This window comes from Eulemur rufifrons, chromosome 6 (assembly GCF_041146395.1).
Source record: "Eulemur rufifrons isolate Redbay chromosome 6, OSU_ERuf_1, whole genome shotgun sequence".
Classification (NCBI taxonomy): Eukaryota; Metazoa; Chordata; class Mammalia; order Primates; family Lemuridae; genus Eulemur; species Eulemur rufifrons.
This window is the reverse complement of record NC_090988.1, coordinates 96580239-96603508: the sequence shown is the minus strand read 5'-3', so window position 1 is coordinate 96603508 and position 23270 is coordinate 96580239. Positions and strand designations below refer to the sequence as shown.

Here is a 23270-nt window from a genome sequence, read left to right as displayed (position 1 = left end):
TCTGAGGCGGGAACGGGGCATAACAGCGCCCCCCTGTGGCACACGCAGGAGCGCTGTGGGCCCCGATGGGGAGAAGGATGATAATCCTCTTCGCTTGTATCCCAGAGCATTCTTTCCTCTCAATCCTGGAGATGAGGCAGAGCGTAGCCTCATTTGTCAGATAAGACAATCAAGGTCCAAAAACATCAAAGAATTTGTCCAAGGTCATGCAGTCAGTCTGTGGAGCTGGGACCGGAACCTAGCTCTTCTGGCTCCAAGTGTTCTCCCTTTAGCCTGTAGGTCTAATGAGACGCCTAGGCCAGCGCTTCAAGCCTTTTATTCCATTTTGGCAGGTTTGTATAAAAATACTCTCTTTAGGAAAATAAATAGCAGCTGCCCTCACTGTGGAGGCTTGGATTCCCTGGAGCTAAAGGCTTCTCAGAGCTGAGATCTGCAAGTCAGCTCATCACAGGAGCCTCTGGTGCCTCCTCAGCTGTGCTGTTGAGGAGGGGCCAGCAGAATGCCCTGGTCCAATCACCTGCTGCTGCTGGCAGTGGGGCTGGGTGAGTTAGTGTTCTAGGCTGGTAGAATGGCACCTTCGGTCAGGGGGGAGGGTTGGGTAGATCACAGGAACAGAGTGATGTGGAGTGTGGGGGTGGGCTGAAGGGGGCTAGGGCTCCAGAGGACCCCTAGGGACCTACAAAGTCTCTTTGGGCTGCCAGGATTCCTCTGGCACAAGTGGGAAATATTTTGTCTCTAATTTAGTGCAAATCGTGCTAGAGAGGCCAGCTCTAGAAAAACAGTGGGTAGCTTTGATGGCCCCAAGCTGGCTCTATTGTGAAGCAAAATTTGCTCAGTCTCATGTGGAGGGATGGAAAAGAACCTGTGGGGGTTGGGTGTGGGATATGGTCCAGGCCAGCTGGACCAATGGAGAAAGAGAAGATGTTGGCTAGGGTAGCACCTGCAGGGAGTGGGGCTGGGGTGCCTCACAAAGCAAGGAGGGTGGGGGACCCAAGGGGGTCAGAGGATGGGTCCCCACTGCTGCTGCTACTCTTGCGATGAGCCGAGGCACAGGGCTCAGGGGTGCTGGGGTAGGTGAAAACCAGACTGGGGGTGAAAGGAGTCAGGGAGGGTGTGGTCATGAGTGTGGGAGTGTGCAATGCCTCAGGTTCAAGCACAGGACCTGGGGACAAGGAAATACAAGGTACAGGGTGGCAGGAGGCCGGCGGGCTGTTGGTGCTGCTGGTACTGCCTGTGTCCCTCTCCTTGGCTCCTTCCGGGATTTTGCAGATGGGTCGGTGGGCTTCCAACACCAGCTCCAGGCGCTCCTTCTGCTTCTGCAGTTCCTCAATCTCCCGCTGCAGCCCAGATTTCTCGTCTTCCAGTTTGTCAGTCTCCTGTAGAGGGTCAGGAGGGGAGTCAGGAAGCTGAAGGCTGAATACCCCATAGCCTCAGGTGGTGCTGGGTGGTGGTGGGGTGGGCAGTCCCTAGCAAGTCTGGACTGCAACTCCCATGAGCCCCTGGGAGAAAATGGGCATGACTCCCATCAGGCTGGGCTCTTAGGAGATTGCTGGCGGAGCTCTGCAGCGGGTGAGAAGTGCTGCAGTCAATTTTTAATCGGTTTTTCCTTGACCTATTCCCGGAAGGACTGCCCCTCTGACAGGGAGCCAGGGTGGTGTTGGGGGGCTACATACACTGTGACACCGTAGGCTCCTGGGAGCCAGGGTCCCCCTTAGGCTCTGTGGGTCGGGGCCTGGGCACCCTCCACAGGGCCGGTGCTCACCGCCTGCAGGAAGTCGGTCAGTTCCTTCCTCCGATTCCTGCACTTGGCCGCAGCCAGCTTGTTCCGCTCGCGCCTTACTCGGCGGCGCTCCTCCTCCTCCGGGCTGATCTGGGGGTTTGGGGTGAGGGTGGTGGTGAGGAAGACCCTGGGCCACTGGCTGCCAGGAACTTGCCCCCCACCTCTGCAGTGGTCCAGTGGTAGGACCCTGGCAGAGGACACAGAAGCGTGGGGGACCCCCTCAGCCTGTGATTTAGGGACTGGTGACTCCAACCAGTTATCCAGGCTGAACCACTAGTTAGCTTGGTCAAATTCCCTCCTCGCACCTAGCTTTAGCACTCATTTCTCTCCTTAATATCCTCCCCCTCCACAAACCTTAACCCTCCTCATCATCCAGGACTGAAAATACCCCTGCCTCCAGGAAGCCTTCTCATTCCCCAGCCAGAAGTGGCCTTTCCACCTCTGACCACCTGGGCTGGGGTTACCCCTTATTGTAGGACCCTCATCCTTCTGGATCTCTGAACAGCCAAGTCTTCTCTTAACCCCAGGAACTGTGGGCACTAGGAAGGACTAATGAGTGCTGCTGAATAAGTTGCAATTTACTGGGAACCCACTATGTGCCAGCTAAGTGCTTTACATAGATTTTTTTTAAACATAAATTCTTTTAATTTTTTTTTTTTTTTTTTAATTTGAGACAGAGTCTCACTCTGTTGCCCAGGCTAGAGTGCCATGGTGTCAGCCTAGCTCACGGCAACCTCAAACTCCTGGGCTCAAGCAATCTTTCTGCCTCAGCCTCCTGAGTAGCTGGGACTACAGGCATGCGCCACCATGCCTGGCTTAAACAAATTCTTAACCCAATTTTACATGTAAGGAACTGAGGCCCAGGGAGGATGTACTTGTTTATGGTTCCAGAGCAAGAACTAGGATCCAGTGAGACAGGGTGGCTTGATGGTTAGGGTCTGACTTCAGAATTGGATAGACCTGGGGCTAAGGCCAGTCCTGTCTCATTACTCACAACTTGTGCAAGTGACTACCCCTCTGTGCCTTCATTTCCTGGGCTGGAAGATGGGGAAAACCAGAGTACATTCCCCTAGAGAGTTTTTGTGGGGATTAAATGAGACAGTGAAACTGAGACCCAGAGAGTAGCTGAAGGGACCCCTCTATTCCTGTTCTCTCCCCAGACAGCATAAGCCCACCCCGTCCATGTATGTCAGCAGGTGGAGGTCCTCCCACCCTTCCACATGCGTACCTTACACCTTCTCACCTCCACCTCTATTCTTGCTCCTGCTATCCCCTCCACCTGGAATGTTCTTTCCTTCTTCTCTGCCTATGCAAATTGGGGCTGATATGCCGCCTTCTCCAGGAAGCTTTTGCTGATACAGAAGTGACTGTTTTGTCCTCTCAGCATTCCCAGGGGTTCCTACCATTTTCTGCCTTGGACAATGGATGCCAGTGCCCCTACCTTCCCCTCTTCTAAGACTGTGCTTTCCTTTCTAGCAAGAGCTTGTCCTCTGTACCCCATCACCCCTGTGGGCAGTTGGACCCAGTACAATGCCTCTGCTCCTTACCTGTTCAGAGGGCCGGCGACGTACCCCTGGAGGTGGCCCCAGGACACGGATGACTCCTGGCCGCGGTTGTGGGGGGCTGTACTGGGGGTAGGATAGAGGCCTAGGGTAGCTGCTGGGTCCCAGGAAATGAGGCTGCACCATCCACTGCAGCTCCTGACTGCCACTCACAGCGTTGATACTTGGCACAAGGTGGAACTTCTGAGGGACAAGAAAATGGAAGGCCAGGGATGAGGTCTGTGGGGATCGAGGGGCTTTCAGTTAGCAGAGGCCACACTGCTGCCCACCCTCAATGTAGATACTGGTTCTGGGAGACCAGAAAGAACACAGCTTGACAGTCAGAGTTAGGCTTGGTGACAAATTGCTACTCAATAGCTGTGTATCTTTGGGCAGGTCACATAACCTCTCTGTGCCTCTGTTTCCCCATCAGAGCTAATACTTAAAAAGTATGAACTTCCAAGCACTGTTCTAACCACTTTACAAATACTGACTCATATAATTGGCACAATAGTACCTTCATTTTCAGACAGGAGAACGGCTGTCCACAGACACGCAGCCAATAAGCAGGAAATGGGATTTGAGCCCAGGCACCTGGGCTCTTACCTGCTCCTGCACCCATCTGCACAGAAAGGATAATTACAACACCAGCTCACAGGGAGGCTGTGAAATCAGGTGAGAGAGAATGTGTGTGATAAGTCTGATAAGTGGCAGGTGCCCAAAGCAGAGGGGATGTGGCAGACAAGAGGCACTGCTCTGGGTTCTAGCTGTCCCAGTTCTAATCTCAGCTCAGCCCCTTACTGGCTGTGTGACCTTGGGTAAGTTATTTAACCTCAGTGTGCCTTAGTTTCCTCATTGTTAATATTATCACAGGTGAGGAGTACAACATCTCATTTAAAAAAATTAGTGGCACAAAATAATGGCAGGTTTTAAAATCTAGGAGTTTTTTTTTTTTTTAGAGACAGAGTCTCGCTCTGTTGCTGGGGCTAGAGTGCCATGGCATCCTCCTAGCTCACAGCAAACTCAAACTCCTGGGCTCAAGAGATCCTTCTGCCTCAGCCTCTGGAGTAGCTGGGACTACAGGCATGCACCACCATGCCCCGCTAATTTTTTCTATATATATTTTAGTTGTCCACCTGATTTCTTTCTATTTTTTTTAGTAGAGACGGGGTCTCGCTCTTGCTCAGGCTGGTCTCAAACTCTTGACCTCAAGAGATCCTCCTGCCTCGGCCTCCCAGGGTGCTAGGATTACAGGCTTAAGCCACCGCGCTCAGCTTGAGGTCTTAGATTCCATGAGATACCGTAAATGATGTGGCAAGCATCCAGCACGTTGCCCCTATGACCATCCTTTCAGCCAGAAATCTGAGGATTGGGTTGGGATGCGGGCTCAGTGTTCTGGGAGGAGAACTGGGTTCGAGCTCTGCCGCTGGGCCCCGGGTGTTGGCGCCCAGTAGTCCGGGAAGCTCCCCACAAGCCCAGGCAAGTCCCAACAGCAGTGGCCCTGGCCCTGCACCGCAAACCCAGCGGCCCAGTGACCCCAGTTCCCGGCCGAGGCACCGCCAGCGGCATCTCCCGCTTCCAAGGTTGTCAGGGCCCGGGCCGCTCGGGGCCAGGAAGGGAGGGGCGCCCCGAGTGACTCAGCCTCCGTGACTCGGCGGAACGGACGCCTCTCATTCCCTCCCTGACGACACGTGCTCGCAGCCCCTCGACAGGAAATGGGCACCTGCCACCTCTCGGGTCCCCCCAGCCGGCAGTGGGCACCGTTCGGTGCCGAGAGGCGGGGGCGCCGGAGTTGCCAGCAGCACTACCCAGCGCACGTCCCGGCACCTCGCCGTCCCTATTCGGTAAAGGGGTCGAAAGCCAGTCTCCGGGAACCTATTAGGTTCCACTGCCAGGGACCGCCAGGCTCCACTGTGTCGAGATAGGGACTTGGGGACAGAGTAGAGAAGGACAGACAGACAAACTGACGGTGACAGTGCCGAGGATTCCCACTCTGTCCGGGCTGTTCCCCCAATAGATCGGGCGTCCCTTGTGTGTCGGGACGTTTCAGCCACAGCCCAGACTCCGGATCCCAGGAATTTAGCCCGAGATGGAAAGACCCTCTGATCCGTCGGGGCTAGGACTACCCAGGCGTCCGGGATCCCTTCTGAGGCAGGTGGGACACAGAAATTAGCGGTTGGACCAGAGGAAAGAAAGAAGGTAACAGAGGTGGAGGGACAGATCCATTTCAGGCAGGGAGAAGGGGACGGGTAAGAGGGGCGTTCGCCTTCCTCTGGGCCGTGGGGGGCGGGGCGCGGGGAAATTGGCCCCTGGATGGCGGAGATTGGGCAGGATCCTCGGCTCCGGCCCCAGACCTTGTCCCTACTCCGGCTCCCGGCTCCGGTCCGGAGCGTGCGGGAGCTGACCCCCGCGTCCCGAGCGCGGGCCACCCGGGGAGCCCAGGGGGCCCTCTCACCTGCTGGGCCGCCGCCTGCGCCGCGGCGGGGGGCTGCGGGGGGCCGCCGTACGCGCTGCCGGCTCCGGAGCTCGGTCCGGGGTCCCCGAAGTCTCGGAACATGCCCTGGGCTGGCTGCTCTGTGGGGTCCGCGTCGGCAGCTTGGGTTCTGACTCACGCGCGCCTCGCGGAGTCTTTTTATGAATGAAAAGTTCTCGGGCTGAACCACTCCGACCGCGGGAGGTGGGGGCGTTTCGCGGCGGCGCCGGTCACCTCAGGGCTCCACCTCTCCAGACGCGCCGCCTTTTGCCTGTCGGTCCCGAACTTTTCGACGCCTCCTACGGTCCGGCAGCCGCCTTTTGGTGGGGAAAAGGGCAGACTTGGCGTCCCCAACCCCGCGGCGGCACGCCCCCCTCTGACGTAGCTGCCCATACATGGTGCAACTTCCTCGCCACGCCCAGGTGGAGCCGAGGATTCCCCGCGGATTTACGCACCTGAGGGACCGCGCGCCCCGCCCGCCCCGCCGCCCCCGCCGGGCCGCGCCCCCGGCCCCTCACGGCCTGGCTGGCCTCCGTTTCACACAGCTAGCCACCTTGCCGCGCGTGGGGGTTTGGAATGAATGTGAAAGCGGCCTGGAAAGTGTAAGGTGGATTGTAAATGTGACGGATTGTCATCATTTACTGAGTGCTTATTTCATGCCAGGAACCATACCAAGTGCCACCCAAGGCTTCCTGGAATGAGGACCCTCTACTGACATTGTTTGAAGGCCTCAAGTAACTAAAAAGTGAATAAATTCCAAACCAGGGTTACAAAAATCGTGATATATTTAAAATGTTTACAATAAACAAGGTAATGCTTTGAACTACCCACAAATATAATGCAATATAGTGCATTTCTCAGGATAATCTCAGGAGCTATAACAAGTGTTAATTCAGGGCTTCTACAGGCAGTGAGAGCCTGTAGTGGGACACAGGCATCCTGAGGTCTGACAAAGGCCGACTTTACTGTCACTTCCCTTCCAGAGCTGTGGTCGCCAGCTTGGAGATGATGTCAGAGGTCTGTGTGGATGTGAGGCCATGGCCATATGTGCTTGGGAGGTAGGTACCATCATCATCCCCATTTTACAGATGGGGAAACCGAGGCTAAGAGCTGTTGAAATGAATTGCCCAAGGTCACTAAGTGAGTGGCTGACGCAGGTTGCCAAGTTAGGGCTGTGGGAGCTCCAAGTCCAGGCTCAACCAAGATTTTCCAAAGCCCTCACAGCTGCACAGACACCTTTTCACACAAGCAAAAGGGCACTGCTGAGAGCACCCTCCCCAAACTTCCTCTCTGCTTCCTCCCATTTTATAGATGAAGAAACTGAGGCTGGCCGGGCACGGTGGCTCACGCCTGTAATCCTAGCACTCTGGGAGGCCGAGGTGGGCGGATCGTTTGAGCTCAGGAGTTCGAGACCAGCCTGAGCAAGAGCGAGACCCCATCTCTACTAAAAATAGAAAGAAATTATATGGACAGCTAAAAATATATATATATAAAAAAAAAATTAGCCGGGCATGGTGGTGCATGCCTGTAGTCCCAGCTACTCGGGAGGCTGAGACAAGAGGATCGCTTGAGCTCAGGAGTTTGAGGTTGCTGTGAGCTAGGCTGACGCCACAGCACTCACTCTAGCCTGGGCAACAGAGTGAGACTCTGTCTCAAAAAAAAGAAAAAAAAAAGAAACTGAGGCTGAGAGAGAGTAAAGAGCTACCAATGTCACACAACTACAGAAAAGAGGGTTGAGCTTTCCTTCTTTTCCACCAGTACCTCCATTTGATTGGTTCCAGTTTTGCCATCAGGGAAGCAGGGTCCTGGGCTGCTCAGGAACAGAAGCCAGGGGTCTGTGGGTGTACTCAGTACTCACAGCCAGGAGGCCAGCTTGGCTCTGGGGTCCCAGTCCCAGAGCGACCATGTTCTGTCTGTGTGACCCTGAGCAGGTCACCTTCCTTCTGAGTCCCAGCCCCAATTGTTCCTTCCTGCTGACCTCACAGGGCTTTTGTGGGATCAAATGAGATCATAAACGTGAAAGTGCTTTGTAAGCTGTGAGGTGCTGTGCACTCAGAAGGTGGTTACCAGCCTGGTGCCTCTCCCTTACCCTTGTTCTACTCAACGTTTGTCTTCCTCTAAAAGGAAAAGAAACCACAGCAGTTTACCACCATGAGAAATACAGGGGTGTGTGCGTGTATGTGTGTGTGTGGTATATGTGTGTGTGTGAAAGAGAAAGAGAGAGTGAGAGATTTTTTCAGGCAGCGTGACCCATGGAAAGAACATGCATTCTGCAGTCAGACAACTGTGGGTCGTGGGTTTGAATTCTGATTAGGCTGCTCACCAGTTGTGTGACCTAGATAAGGTATACAATCTCTCAGAGCCTCTGTTTCTTCATCTGTAAAATGGAGAGATAATGATAAGTATATCTCAGGGTTGCTGGAGGGCAGAAATAAAATAATGCCATATGCTTAATACGGCACATAGTAAGAATTTGACAATAGTAGCAAAAATAAATGCACATGTTAATAAAAGGCTCCAGGGGTGGGAGTCCTTGGGACTCCAATCACACGTTAAAGCACTCATGGAGCACACACACACACACACACACACACACTCTGACTGAGATCTGAACTCCTTGGCTGAGCACAAACCAGGTAGGTCAGGGGTGACACAGGCAGCCAGATGGTAGCATATATGTGGCCTGACACATGTCAGCCTTGGCTACATTCACCTGCCTGCAACATTCACCCTGCCCCCCCCCCGCCCCCCGTCCCCAAGCAGTCTAGGGCAGCTGGCAAAGCAGGGGCTCAGGTCTCAAATAGTGTGTGTGTGTGTCTGTGAGTGTGTGTGTGTGTGAGTGAGTGATTACATGACTTTGAAAGTCCCTTCCTGCTCTAACCGTTGGTGGAGCCACAAGGAGGTCCTTTCAGAGGCAGCACATTCCAAGCTCCTCAGTCACTAACTCCCGCCTTGTGGCCTCAGAAACGTTCCCAGTCCCTGACCTCACCAGCTCCCACCCAGGGAGGCCAGGAGAGAACCCCAGGGGGCCACAAAGATTGCTGGGAGTCTGGGGGCAGGGAGGCCTGAAAGACTCTAGTACTGTCCCTTGGTAGCCATGTGAGACCGGCTCAGTCACTGCTGCTTGCTGGGCCCCATAGAATCCCCACCTCTTGGGGCTTCAGGGAGAGGGAGAGGGGCTTGGCACCCAGTGGGCTCTCAGTGCCACCAGGGCACTGGAGGTGATGTTTATGTTTTTCAGTTTCTATTCACTCTTATAATTGAAGTTTATTTTTTTAATTGAGGTGAAATTATTAATAAGGTAACATGCAATTAACCATTTTAATAAAAAGTATGCACTATGGTGCCATTTAGTGCATTTACAATGTTGTGCAACCATCACCTTTCTTTAGTTTCAAATTGTATCACTCCAGAAAAACACCCCATACCCATGAAGTAATCACTCCCTATTTCCCCCTTCCCCCATCCCCTGGTAACCACTAATCTTTCTGTCTCTGTGGATTTTCCTGTTCTGGGCATTTCATGTAAATGGAATCACACATCACATGGTCTTTTTTGTCTGACTTCTTTACATAGCATGACTTTTCCTTTTTTCCAAGACTCATTCCTGTTGTAGCATGGATCAATACTTGTTTGCTGTTTATGGCTGAATAATATTCCATGGTATGTATATACCACAATTTGTTTATTTATTCATAAGCTGATGGACGTTGGGTTTGGGCTGTTCCCACTTTTTGGCTATTATGAATAATGCTGCTGTGGACATTTGTGTGCAAGTTGTTGTGTTGACATATGTTTTCATTTCTCTTGAGTATATACCTAAGATTGCAATTGCTGGATCATACAGTAATCTTTTGAGGAACTGCCAGACTGTTTTAAAAAGTGACTGTACCCGTTCACATTTCCACCAGCAGTGTATGATTTCCACCAGGCTTCTAATTTCTCCAAACTTTTGCCAACCCCACTTGTTATTTTCCGTTTTTTAAATTAGAGACGTCCTAGATGGTGTGTTTTGATTTGCATTTCCTTAGTGACCAATGAACATCTTCTCATGTGCTTTTAGTTCTCATGTATATCATTTCTGGACAGATGTCTATTCAAGTCTTTGCCCATTTTTAACTGTTTTTTTTAATCTTTTTTAAAAATCCCCTTCAGAAATTAAGGTTTTTTTTTTATGTTGAGTTATACTCATTCTTTATGTATTGTGGATACTAAGCCCTTATCAGATCTATGATTTGCAAACATTTTCTCACATTCTGTAAGTTGTCTTTTCACATTCTTGATAATTTCCTTGGATGCACAAAAGTTTAAAAGTGTTTTTATGAAGTCCAATTTATCTATTTTTTTGTTTCTCTCATGCTTTAAGTGTCAAATGTATGAATTTGTTGCCAAGTCCAAGGTCATGAAGACTTACCCGTATGTTTTTCTTCTGAGTTGTATAGTTTTAGCTCTTAGATTTAAGTTGTCGATTAAATTGAAGTTTAATATACATACAACCAATGTGTGTAGCTCAATGAATTTTTACATGTGTAGAGCCATGTAGCTACCATCTTTATCAAGACAGAGGACATTTCCAGCAGTTCGGAGGGCTCCTTGTGCCCCTTCCAGTCACTATCCCCCACCCATAGGTAACCATTATTCTGACTTCTATCATCAGAGATTAGTTTTATCTGTTCTTGAACCTCGTATAAATGAAACCATATGGTGTGTATTCTTTTGGGTCTGGCTTCTTTTACTCAACATGTCTGTGGGATTCGTCTACATTGTGGAGTGAACCAGCAGCATGGTCTTTGCTATTGCTGTGTAGCTTTCCATTGCACAGATATTCCACAATTGGTCTCTCCATTCTCCTGCCAGTGACTTGAGGGCCCTTCATGTTTAGGACTAGTATGACTAAGGCTGCTGTGAGCATTCTTGATGTGTCCTTTAGTGACCAGTTGCCCTCCATTCTCTTGGGTATTTCTCTGGGGGGAATTGTTGGGTCATAGGGTAGGTGCATGTTTGGCTTTAATTGATTCTCTTCAACAGTTCTCCAAAGAGGTTGTACCACTTTACATCCCACCAGCATTATTCAGTGAGTAAGAGTTCCAGTTGTGGCTGGGCGCAGTGGCTCACGCCTGTAATCCTAGCACTCTGGGAGGCCGAGGTGTGTGGATCCTTTGAGCTCAGGAGTTCGAGACCAGCCTGAGCAAGAGCGAGACCCCGTCTCTACTAAAAATAGAAAGAAATTATATGGACAACTAAAAATATATACAGAAAAAATTAGCTGGGCATGGTGGCGCATGCCTGTAGTCTCAGCTACTCAGGAGGCTGAGGCAGGAGGATTGCTTGAGCCCAGGAGTTTGAGGTTGCTATGAGCTAGGCCGATGCCATGGCACTCTAGCCCTGGCAACAGAGCGGGACTCTGTCTCAAAAAAAAAAAAAAAAAAAAAGAATTCCAGTTGCTCCGTTTCTGGAAATGACATTTTTGTTTGTTTGTTTGCTTGTTTGTTTTTGAGACAGGGTCTCACTTTGTTGCCCAGGCATGAGGCAGTGACGTGATCATAGCTCACTGCAACCTCAAACTCCTTGGCTCAAGTGATCCTCCTGCCTCAGCCTCCAGCCTCCCAAATAGCTAGGACTACAGGCAGGCACCACCATGCCTGGCTAATTTTTCTACTTTTTGTAGAGATGGGGTCTTGCTGTGTTGCTCAGGCTGGTCTCAAACTCCTGACCTCAAGTGATACTCCAGCCTTGGCCTCCTAAAGTGCTAGGATGACAGGCGTGAGCCACCTCGCCCAGCCTGGTGATGACATTTGAATTCACTTCAATAAAACATTTCTTTTCCTTGGTCCCGGCCCCATCCTGTCTCTCCTGAATGCTCTTCACAGCCCCCAGCTCAGCTTCCTCCTCTCCATTTCCCACTCAGCAGCCTGAGGGATTGTTTTAATCATGAAAATGTTCACAGAGGAATTTTAAAAGTCTAACCATTTCACCCCCCGACTTGGACTCTTCTAAGCTGTGGCACCTTTAGAATTGCTGCACAGGAGGGCCTGAGACCTGGGAAAGGGTGGGGTAAAGACGCTTGACGTATCCTATGTGCTTTTGTGTTGCATGTTGATTGGGAGGCTCGAGGAGCTAAGAAGGATAACACGAGTGGCTTCCATTCACTGAATTCTGATCAACCAGGCACCGTTCAAAGTAATCTATTTAAGCCTCCCAACAGCCCTGTGATATAGATAATATTATAATGATATACCCATTTTACATATTAGGAAATGGAGGCACAGAGAAACTTTTAGCAACTTGCCAAAAGCCACACAGCAAGGAAGTTCTCTCCTGTCCCTTTGCAGTCAATTCCCCCATCCCAGGAAATCACTTAACTCATTTCTATTGTCATCAGTTAGTTTTGTCTCTTGTAGAATTTCACATCAATGAATCATACAGCATGTGCTCCTTTGTGTTTGGCTTCTGTCTCTTATCATTGTCTGTGAGGTTCATCATGTTGCCTTGTGTGGCAGCAGTTGACTCCTTTTTATGGCTAATATCCCATTGCATGGATGTACCACATTTTCTTTTCTTTTCTTTTTTTAAGACAGGGTCTCACTCTGTTGCCCAGGCTAGAGTGCCATAGTGTCAGCCTAGCTCACAGCAACCTCAAACTCCTGGGCTCAAGAGATCCTCCTGCCTTGGCCTCCCAGAGTGCTAGGATTACAGGCGTGAGCCACCGCACCTGGCCCTTCTTTTACTTTTTCTTTCTTTTCCTTCCCCCCTCCCCTCCCCTCCCTTCCCTTCCCCTTTCCTTCCCTTTCCTCCCTTACTTCCTTCCCTTTCTTTCCTTTCTCTCTTTCTTTCCTTCCTTTCTTTTATTTTGAGACAGAGTCTCACTCTGTTGCCCAGGCTGGAGTGCAGCGGCGCGATCATGGATCACAGCAACCTCAACCTCGGGCACTCAAGTGATCTTCCCACCTCAGCCTCCCTAGTAGCTGGGACTACAGGTGTGCACCACCACACCTGGCTGATTTTTTTAGTTTCTGTGGATGCTGTCTTGCTGTGTTGCCCAGGCTGGTCTCAAACTCCTGGGCTCAAGTGATCCTCCTGTCTTGGCCTCCTGAAGTGCTTGGATTTACTGGTATGAGCCACCACACCAGGTCTCACTTTCTTTATTCATTCTCCTGAGTAAATTGAATTAAAAGTTGGATTGAGCCAGATGTGGGAGTGGTGGAGAAGATTAAAGACTTGGTCCTGGCCACAAGGCACTGAAATCCAGAGAAGTGGTGAGACACTCAGAACAGTCCTGGTGCTAGGGAGACAATGCTGGGGGCAGGAGCCAGAGAGCGTCAGTTTCATTGCAGGAGCCCCCAGGAAGGAAGAGTTCTTTCCCCGTGGGACAGGGGTGAGTGGGAGAAGGCTTCCTGGCAGAGGAGGATTTGAGATTGGGGGAGACATTCATAAAAAGGGGGACTCCCTTCCCCACACCGGCCACCTCTCCAGCCCTGGTCAGTCCCTTTCCCTCTGGAAGCCTCAGTTTCCCTTTCTTGCAGATCAGTCGTTTACATACTGTGGTCCCTAAACCAGAGGTTTCAATGGAGCTCCCTGGAGGTGGGGGGTTGGTCATTGGGCCCCTCATGTCTGCTCAGGAGGCGCTTGGGTTCACAGCATGAGTTCTGGGTCAGATGGCCTGGGTTTGAATCCCAGCTCAGCCACTTGCTGGCTGGGTAACCTGGGCAATTTGCTTCACTTCTCAATGCCTCCGTTTCCTCATTTATAAAAAGGATATGATAATATTTGCTTTTCAGGGTTGTTGGGGGGAGTAAATGAGACCCCACATGGATAGTGCTGAGCATGGCACCAGTATAGTAAGGGATCAATAAATGTCAATATTTTCTTGCTGTTATGTTTTCTGCTATATGGACAATTCTCTCTGAAGGGAGGTGTCAGGGGCTCTGCTGTCAGTGCCCAGGATGGCTCTGCCCACTCAGCCTGGCCCTTAAGTTTCTTGGAGTGTCTCCTGCTCCCTGCAGACCCAGGCCCAGGACAGCTGGAGCCTGTCACCCAGTTCGTGGGCTCCTCTAATCCTCAGACCTGAGACTTCCCCTCCCTCCCACCCCCCAGGCTCCTGGGAGCCGGGCCTGCTGCCCTTGAGGGTGCCAGCTCCTGCTCTGGGCCAGGAGTGGGATGAAATCCCTCATCCTGGGATGAAAGGCTGGCAGGCCTGGGCTGGGCCAATAAACTGCCCCACCCATGCTGGGAGGACCTCTGGGCACCCATGTAAACTGAGTCATGGGGGGCGAGGGGGTGAGTCACGTAGCCTGTGAGTGGGAGCCAAATGGGGCAGAGCTGGCCTGCGTGGGGTCTCGGCCACACCTCACAGAGCTGCAACCCAGCCCCCATCGGACTCAGCAGGCCCCGGCCCAGGGCAGAGGGGAGCAGGGCCAGCCCGGGCTCCCTGAGGGGCAGGAGCCTGGGGGCTGGACTCCCAGTGTACACGCATGCGCCTGCGTGTGCGTGCGTGTGTGCGCGTGTGTCATAATGTTGTGAGGAGCGGGTGGCAGACAGGAAAGGGAGGCTCTGACTCGGGAGGAAAGGATTGAGGTTTGGAAAAGAGTCAAAGCCCTCTAGAGAGCTTTTGGCAGGAATGCTTCGCTGCCCTCTCCTGGCCTGGGAGGGTTTGGCTGATTTTTCTGCAGGAGCCAACTTTAGCGGAATAAGAGTCGGTGCTTGTCCTCTAGGGTCTCCAAAGGGCAGAGGGTGGAAGATCCCCAGAAACCAATTCAGACTTTACCCCATGGGGGCCCCTGTCCCCAGGGGCCAGAGCTGCTCAGGGACCAGGGACAGGCTCCCTGCCACACAGGTGTGTACAGCACTGTTGGGAGTTGTGGAGGCTGCTGGAGCATTTCCAGCCTTGACCTTAGTCAAGTTACTTAACTTCTTTCTGCCTCAATTTCTTTATCAGTAAAAGGAAGGCTGTGAGGACCAAAATAAGTTAATGCATATAAACTGCTTAGAGTATGCTTGGTGCAGAGTAGGACTAAGTACATATTTGCTTTTATTATTTCAGCCTCAGTTTTCTCATCTATAAAATGGGTGAGAAAGGACACCTGAGGTGGCCTTTGTCCAGCTTTCACTCTGGTTCCAGTTTCTGGTTTTATTCCCCCAGAAGTTGCCCTCCAAGCCCTGCCACCCTGTCTGACTTTATCCCTCTGTCGACCCTGGGTTTTCTTCTCCCTACACCCAACCAAAGAAAGATGGGGTTGGTGGGCTTCTCAGTGGGGTGCCTTAGGTTTGCCCTGAGTGCCTGGGGACATGCGCGTCAAAGGAGTGGGGAGTTTCCCTCTTCGGATGAATCAGCTGCTGACCCAACCCTCATCCCTGCCAGGGCCCCTCCCAGCAGGCAGGAGCAGGGTGCAGCTGCCCCACCAGGAAAATCCCCAAAATCCTGCCAAAGCTCTGGCTGAAGCTTCTCCCTACTCAGCTGTTTCCTGTTCTTCCTGATTCTGCCCGAGTCCCAGCTAAAGTCAGGGGTCAGGCAGAGATTTTCCCCCACCCTGGACAGCCCCTCTGGAGCCTCCTTCCTGGGGTCTGGCGGTTTGTGGTGTATGTGAGACGGGGTGGGGGGCTGTCTTCTTTTCCTGGTCTCAGTCATCCTCCCCCTGGTTTTATAAAAGGAGCAGAGCACGAGGGATTGTTGGCGTTTGCTCAGCCCACCGGGGGCCTAAGGCACTTCCCTGCTCCCCTGTAGGAGGGGCCAGCCAAATGGGGCAGAGCCCCTGGCAGCCTGATGGGGTGGGCTTTGGGGGACTGTTGACCTAGCAGAGAGCAGTCCCCACTGTAGACCCAGGAGACCCCTTCCTGCCCAATTAGCGTAGTCATTGTATGCTCTGGGCCTCATTTTCTTCATCAATAAAAAAGGGAATCCCAGTTTTGGCCCAGCCTCTCCTCCAGGTGGTTCTGAGGACCCAACCTGTGTGCTTTACAAATCAGATCTGAAGCCCTTGCTGGGTCTCATCTATCTTTGCGGCCCCCACACCGCCAGCACTTTCACACAGTGAGGGCTCAACAATGCATTGGGTGCTCTGGGGTTGGGTGAGTTGGGTTTGAATCTTGGCTCTGCCACTTACTAGCTTTGTAACCTTGAGCCAATTATTGAACTTTTCTGGGTCTCAGTTTCCTTTTCTGCAAAATGGCAGCAATAATGAGCCAGGTAAAGCTCAGATGAGATGATGTAGGTAAACACTTAGTGCAATGCCTGGCTCTTGTTGTGAACAGAATGAGAAAACTGAGACCCAGAGAGAGAGTGGCTTTCATTCAATCACTCATTTATTCAAGAATGTTTATTTGGTACCTGCACTAGGCTGGGCCCTCTCCTGGATGCTGAGGACACCCTGAAGGAGTGTCAAAGCACAGCCACTGTCCTTGAGGGGCCCCAGACCCACAGATGAGAGCCACAGGTGGGCGGGTGTTGTGGGAGCCTGGGGATGTGCCTGACAGTTGGGGTGAAGATGGATGGGGGAGGATCCTGGAGAATGACACCTGAGCCAGTGCATCTGTGCTGTGGCGTCAGCCAGGAAAGCGGGTGAGGGTCAGGCATGCCAAGCAGAGGCTATGGCACAAGCAAAAGCACAGAAGTCAGAAAGGCCTGCGTATGGGCAAGCAAATCACAGCAGCTCATGATTTTGGAACAGGACAGGCAAAGCAGGCAGTGGAGATGAGGCAGAAGCGCTGGATCTGAGTTGTCAATTACTTCATACATTCGTTTAATACTTAATGGCGAGATTGCTCTGGCCAAGCACTGTGCTAGCCTCTGGGGACAGGGCTGAGATTGGGATACTCTTCCTGCCTTCATGGAGTGCTGAATCTGGGCATGTGGCTTAGGGGCCAGCAAGAGATAGACATCAATCAAGCCATTACATAAGTAACTACACTGTCCTGTGATCTATGCTGCAGGGCAGGTGTTGGAGCAGAAGGAACAGCCTGAGGCCGAGGGCTGCAAGCCAGCGGGTGAAGGAAGTGCCAGATGGCTTCGGTGGGGGGAGCACAGGCAGAAAGGGGTGACTGAGGGAAGCTGGGGCAGTCAATGGGGGCCAGGTCAAGGCCAGCGCAGGAGAGTGGACTCTATCCTGCAGGCTGTGGGGAGCCACGGCAGGGCTTTGAGCAGGAGCTCTGCAAGTGGAATCCACTGACCTGACTGTGGGGGAGGAGAGGGACCCCGGGGGAGGGTGGAGGAGGCAAGGTGGAGGCTGTTGAGGTGGCCTGGAAGGGTGAGGAATGGGCTAAGGCAGGGCCACGGGGATGGAGAGGAAGGGACAACCTGCGACATGCTTAGTTACTGAGGGAGAACCAGGTGCTTCTGACACCATTTGGGCATCTCTGCGGGACCCATGAGGTGCCTTGGCCCACTCTGGTCAAGGGCAAGGCACTGAAGATTTCAGGGAGGCAGGGTACCAGGCTCCAACTTGGAGACCACCTAGCTCTGGGGACTTCTTAAGGCTGTTCAGAGGGGTACTCAGCCCTGGGGAAACTTAGGGTGGGGAGGAAGCCGGAGAGGGTATTGAGCCAGCATCTCATGACTCAGCCACTTCCACCCAGTCAGCCCGGTGGCATCTCCGCTCCTCTGCTCCAAATTCCAATTTGATGAGGCTGCTGGAGGCTGAGTCAGCTCCGGCACGGCACGAGAGCAGTGTCCCACGGGGCTCTCTGCCAGACACCCTGGCCCCCAACCAAGGCCAGGGCCGGGCATGGGGTTAAGATGGGGGTGCAAGAGCCAGGCTCCCACAGGCTACAGCAAGTCTCAGCAGGGCGGCCCCACGAGATCACATGAGTGAACGTGCTTTGTGAGTTGTAAAGAGCTAACTGTGGGTGGTTTTCTCAGCGAGGTCAGGGAGCACACTTACGCTGAGGAGGAAGGGACTGAGAAGCAAGTGCTAGCTCTGCCAGACTTCACTGCACGACCCTGAGAAAACTCCTTTCCCCTCTTTGCCTCAATTCCCTTGACCACAGAATGGGGCCTACATGTCCTAGAGGTTATGACAATTAAATGATGCATATGGAAGTGCTTTGCAAAGTGTCCAGTGACCCCTACGATGGTCAGGGTGGTAGGAGAGGTGAGTATAAACACTGGGGCTTCCAGAGACACCACCTATGGTTGTGCAGGTTGTTCACCGCACAAGGATGTCCAGCCTAGGGTGTTGAAATCCAACCCATCCTCTGCTCATCAAACCATGTGCTCCGACCTAGGACTGCCAGGACCAAGAAAGCACCTTTCTCTAATATGCACAAATGCACCCTGTGGGCCAGTAGTGCCCCTTGGACCTTCCTGGAAGGGCCAATCACTAGATTTACGGGAAGTCACTGAGAAACTGATTCTGATTCTTGGGATGGAGGGAAGTGGGGCTGACTTCACAGAGGTTCTCAGAGGAGTGCAGCCTCAGCAGTGAGGCACATCTCATTATTGGGGGCAGAGAGGGTGGTCTGGCCAGGTCAAGAGGGCAGTCTCTCCAGGCCCTGCCTCCTCCCCCCACCCCCCACTCCCCCTCTGCCCCCGGCAACCAAAGCAGGTAATCACGAAGACAGTATTTTAAAAAACACTCAAGACACAGACCCAAGCTGGGTTTTATTGAAATACCAGGAGCAGGCACATGTCAAGGTAGCCAAGGAAGGGAGGAAGGTGGTGCAGTCTGTGTGAGTTGGTAGGGAGGGGCAGGCCCCAGGTCCATGGCCCTGGCATCCCCTCTCTGACAGGGGATGTGTGGGCACAACTACCCCACGCCCCACAATGGCGCACTCAGGCCTGCAGGGCTCCTGTCCCCTGGACTATGAAGCCTCCAAGGAGAGGGACTGGAAGCACTAAGTTTTGTCCCTTGTGAGGGAGGAAGGAAAGAAAAGGAGAATGCAGGAGGAAGGGGAGGTAAAGCCAGGGATGAAGGCTCTCCTCTTAGGTGTCTGCACCCGAACTGTGGTCCTGGGCAATGGAGGGGAGCAGCACTGAAGAGGAAGGCTGAGGGCTTGGCCCTTAGGGAGCCAGAGCTCCCGGCCTGTGGGGGGTTGAGTACGCCCTGAACAGAGGGCAGAAGTTCAAGGGGATCGAAGATGCAGGCAGTTCCCAAGTGACCTAGTCCCCAGAACTGAGGGGCTGAGCCTTGTTGGGACAAGGAGAAGGAAGACAGGAGGATCCATCCCCAGCAGAGGGGCAGAGGGCAGTCTCTCCCACTTGACCCCACTAGGTCAGTTCCACATTGTTGGCGCGGTCCAGAACCCGGGAGCCCCGGGCACTGCCCCCAAGCTGGAAACGACTCTCATAGAGAGTGGGGCAGAGGTGCCAGCGGTTGGCCCGGTAGATGCCCAGGTAGGTGTAGACATCAGGCTTGTAGGTGAGCAAGCACTTAATGCCTGCTGCACGAATGGCCGAATCTGCCTCCAGTACACCCAAGCGGTCCGTGAAGTCGTCCGTGTAAACACAGATGACCTGGCGCCCACCCTCCTTGGCCCGTGGGCTCACCTTGGCCACCTGAAGTCGGCCCTCTACCACAGCCCGGGCAATGCCAGCCCAGGCGTGGTCCAGCTTGAAGCCAGGTGCCAGGTGCATCAGCCACTTGCCTGAGAGCACATGGTGGGTGATGGCCAGCTGGCGCAGGGTAGCCGGTGTGATGGGCCGCCCACTGGTCTGCAGAGCTTCCCAGGCTGCCTGCAGGCCCTGCACGTCACCTGAGTTGGGGGTGTAGCCCTGCCCATATGCTGCGATCCAGCCCACAGGCTCAGAGTTGGGTGAACCGGGGTCCCCATAGCGTGTAACTTGGGATGGCGGGTACTTGGCCAACCAGGCATCCAGCTCAGTGGCAGGCGTGGTGCGGGCATCAAACACCAGCCAGGGGTCCATGTCAGCTGCCATGGCCTCGGCGGCCAGGTGCTCAGCAGTGAAGCCATCCTCACGGCCACCTGGAGAATCCTCCTCCTCCAGCTCCTCACCTGGCTCCATCCTGCTGTGAGGGAACTGAGTCAGGGCAAGTCTGAGACAATATGGCTTGCTAGGGCCTAGTGGGTGCCAGGCACTGGACTAAACTGTGTGGCCTTGGGCAAGACTTAATGTCGCTGTGCCTCAGTTGCCTAATCTTTACAATGGGATAGCAACTGTTCCTGTCTAGTAGATCTGTTGTGAAAATTAGATGCCTGAGGAGCAGTAAGCACTACTTAAGTGCTGTTGCTACTGTTACTACTACTCTCCCTGACTTTCAGCCAAGGAAACGAGCTCAGAAAAAAGAGACTGGCCCAAGGTCACACCTATAGTGACTGGCAGGACCAAAATGTGAATTCAGGTGTGGAAGCCACCGGCCCTAGTACACCTTCTAGCCAGGTATCCGCAGCGCTGGGCTTTAATAGAGGAAAATAAGCGCACGTTCGTGCAGCTCCCGAGGCAGGCCCTGTAGGGCCAGGCCTCCCAGGCGAGCGTTATCAGGCCCACTTACGGACGAGGACACTGAGGCCCAGAAAGGGCACTGGCCGGCCCGAGGCCAATGGGGTGGTGCCCGGACTCGAACCTGGGCTTGTTAGAGCCTGCAGGAGGGCCAGGCTCCGACCCTGCCGCGCCTGCCGCCATTAGCGCCCACGGCCCAAGCTGTGCCCCCGCCCCGGCCCTGCCCCTCCCGCCGTCCGCAGTCACCTTCGGCCTTCGCTGCGTTCGACGCCGGCCCAGCTCCGGGCCCGGCTCCGCTCCTGCCGGGGATCCGCGCCGCCGCCGCCGCCGCCGCGCCCCGCCCCCGCCACGGCTGCAGCCGCCGCCGCCATCTTAGCGCCCCGCCGCAACAACAACTTTATAGACAAGCGCGGCCACGGGGCGGAGACACCAGGCCGGATCGGCCGCGCCGCGGGGCGGGGCTGGTAGGGGAAGGGGCAGGGCCGTCCGGGGCGGTGCTGACCCCGGGGGCGGGACCATCGGGGAACGCAGGGAGGGGCGGGCCTGCGGGGGGCGGGGCTAACGTTCGCTCTTCTGGCCTTGGGGGCGGGCGGGAGAGGCGGTCTTGTTGGGGACAGACGCGCACTGCGGGGAGGCTCCAAGGGGAGGGCACTTGGGCCCTGCTAGTGTCGTCTTAACCGGTGGCGCTAGGACCCGTGGGGAGCGGCGGGGGCGGAGCGGGCGGCACCAGGACCCGGGGGAACTGCGGCGGGGCGGGCAGCAAGCAGGCCCGGGGGCCCGGAGGCTGCGGGCGGCGGCGCTGGGCCCGGCGCGGCGAGAGAGGCCCCAGGATGCCGAGCAAGAAGAAAAAGTACAACGCGCGGTTCCCGCCGGTGAGCACGTGGCCGAGACGGGCAGGAGCGGGCCCGGCTCCCGGGAGGCTTGGGCCCAGGCCCAGCTAGGGAGGCGGGTGCATCTCGGTGTTCGGGGGCCTGGACGCCCCGCCCCCTTCTGTGCCCTCCCCGCGTCCCCCGCCCCCTTTCCCCCGGGATACCCCTCTTGCTCCCCCCTGCATCCCTTTCTGGGACGAAGGCAACGGGGTCCGAACTCTGCCCGCCCCCACCCAGGCGCGGATCAAGAAGATCATGCAGACGGACGAAGAGATTGGAAAGGTGGCGGCGGCTGTGCCTGTCATCATCTGTATCCTGCCGAGGGGCCGGCCGGGTTGAGGGGCGTGGGGGAGGGAGGCAGCTCGGTTCGCCCTCCTTCCCCCTCGCCTCCGCGTTCTCCTTGACGCCCCTCAGCCCGGGCGCTCGAGCTTTTCCTGGAGTCGCTGTTGAAGAAGGCCTGCCAGGTGACCCAGTCCCGAAACGCCAAGACCATGACTACATCCCACCTGTGAGTGACCGCGGAGCTGGAAGGGTCCGGTGGTGCCCTGCCCAAGGAGTTCACACACTTAGAGGAGTGCTCTGGTAGTGAGGGAGGTGGGAGGCTACTGGGGGACCAGGAAGGCTCAAAGACTGCTGGGTTTGGACTGATGGAGACGGACTTGGGCGTTCTGGGCGGAGGGAACAGCCTAAGCGAAGCCGGGGAGGCCCGGCGTGGTAGAGATGGGGTGGGGGTTTTTCAGGCTCCATTCTCCTGACATCAGGGCCCCCTGCTAAGAACCTAGGTGTCTGGGCACCTCTTGAGTGCCATCCCCTCCCACCTCTTCCAGGAAGCAGTGCATTGAGCTAGAGCAGCAGTTTGACTTCTTAAAGGACCTGGTGGCATCTGTGCCTGACATGCAGGGGGATGGAGAAGACAACCACATGGATGGGGACAAGGGTGCCCGCAGGTAGGGGGCCAGAGCCAGGTATACAGTGGGGAAAGCCAAGACCCATGGGGTGGCTGGGGGGTGGCCAAGGAGCGTGTAGACCTCTGGGCAGATGGACTGTACCTTCCCAAAGGGGCCGGAAGCCAGGCAGCAGCAACCGGAAGAATGGTGGAATGGGAAGCAAAGGGAAAGACAAGAAGCTGTCGGGGACAGACTCGGAGCAGGAGGTGAGTGAGACCCCAACCCTTTGTCCTGGCCCGTGGTGGCAGAAAGGGCAGCGTCGCATCAGGCCGAGCTGGCTAGAGACCTGGTCTCATCCTTGTCTGTGACCACTTTGCACCTTGGTTTCTTTGTTTGTTCATTGGGGGTATGGGGGTCTACTCCCATCCCAGCTACCCCCGGGAGTCCAGACTCCTTAGTGATGGGCGTAAGCTTTTTCTTGTCAACTCTGACCCCTGCTGTGCTCGGGCTCACAGGATGATTCTGAAGATACAGATACTGACGGGGAAGAGGAAACACCACAGCCCCCACCCCAGGCCAGCCACCCCCCTGCCCACTTTCAGAGGTAAGCAGCTCAGTGGCACCAGGAGGGCGCTAGCAGACTCCCCAAGGCTGGCTTGTTCCTCCTGTCCTCCCTGGCCGCTTGGTTTTATTGATTGTGACAGATTTGGGGGGCGGGAATAATTGAGGGGGGCTCAAAGGCAGGGGACTGTTTTCTCAGAAGATCCTGTTCCCAGCCTGGCCAGGTACAGTGGGCAGGGCCTGGGCAGGGGCTGTGTGGCCTGCTCTGGGCCCTGCGTTTCTCTGGGGCTTGGCTCCCTGTTGGTCCAGGGTCTCTGTGGAGGTCGGGTGGGACTGAGGCCTGAGTGCGTCTCCGGCTTTCTGCCCTGCAGCCCTCCAACACCCTTCCTGCCCTTCGCCTCCACTCTGCCTTTGCCCCCGGCACCCCCAGGCCCCTCGGCACCTGATGCAGAGGACGAAGAGGATTATGACTCCTAGCACCCTCTGCCCCCCAGGCCGTACCCCCTTTTAGTTGGTTTTAGTTGTTCTGGGGGGAGGAGAGAAGATAGAATTGTTCTTAAATTTATTAATAAAACAGTAATAAAAGAGTATCTCAGTGTTTGTCCTAGCTTCTGTTCAGGGTTTTGTGACTGCCCTCCATCCACCCACCTGCCTTCCCCACAGTCCTGGGGTCAGAGACCGTGGCTGGCCAGGCAGCGGCTGAGTGGAGGGAAGTGTCTTCCCAGGAGGCTGGAGGCCACGGTTCTGCCAGGACAGCACCAGCGGTGCCA

General features: G+C 54.6%; 3 protein-coding genes across 11 annotated transcripts; 1 reads left to right on the top strand and 2 right to left on the bottom strand.

Moving 5' to 3' along the window:
• Positions 1-59: 59 nt before the first annotated feature.
• Positions 60-5931, bottom strand: FOSL1 (FOS like 1, AP-1 transcription factor subunit). Of its 8 annotated transcripts, none has more exons than XM_069470163.1 (4): positions 5777-5931; positions 3328-3525; positions 1763-1870; positions 60-1376 (listed from the first exon to the last, which is right to left on the bottom strand). In XM_069470163.1, exons 1-4 carry the CDS (start codon positions 5876-5878, stop codon positions 966-968), a joined length of 819 nt encoding a protein of 272 aa, XP_069326264.1. In that variant the 5' UTR covers positions 5879-5931; the 3' UTR covers positions 60-965. The 8 variants fall into 8 exon arrangements, with proteins under 8 accessions (XP_069326264.1, XP_069326272.1, XP_069326266.1 ...); XM_069470171.1 differs by having other exon boundaries at positions 1763-1865; XM_069470164.1 differs by having other exon boundaries at positions 966-1376; positions 3328-3522; positions 5777-5878.
• A 12417-nt stretch (positions 5932-18348) lies between these two features.
• On the bottom strand, positions 18349-20582 carry C6H11orf68 (chromosome 6 C11orf68 homolog). Of its 2 annotated transcripts, none has more exons than XM_069470161.1 (2): positions 20430-20582; positions 18349-19752 (listed from the first exon to the last, which is right to left on the bottom strand). In XM_069470161.1, the coding sequence occupies exons 1-2, from the start codon at positions 20552-20554 to the stop codon at positions 18993-18995; spliced, it is 885 nt and encodes a 294-aa protein (XP_069326262.1). In that variant the 5' UTR covers positions 20555-20582; the 3' UTR covers positions 18349-18992. The 2 variants fall into 2 exon arrangements, with proteins under 2 accessions (XP_069326262.1, XP_069326263.1); XM_069470162.1 differs by having other exon boundaries at positions 18349-19749.
• A 223-nt stretch (positions 20583-20805) lies between these two features.
• On the top strand, positions 20806-23103 carry DRAP1 (DR1 associated protein 1). The gene is made up of 7 exons (XM_069470160.1): positions 20806-21055; positions 21290-21362; positions 21467-21560; positions 21880-21999; positions 22112-22205; positions 22455-22543; positions 22872-23103. Exons 1-7 carry the CDS (start codon positions 21014-21016, stop codon positions 22975-22977), a joined length of 618 nt encoding a protein of 205 aa, XP_069326261.1. The 5' UTR covers positions 20806-21013; the 3' UTR covers positions 22978-23103.
• Positions 23104-23270: the final 167 nt, after the last annotated feature.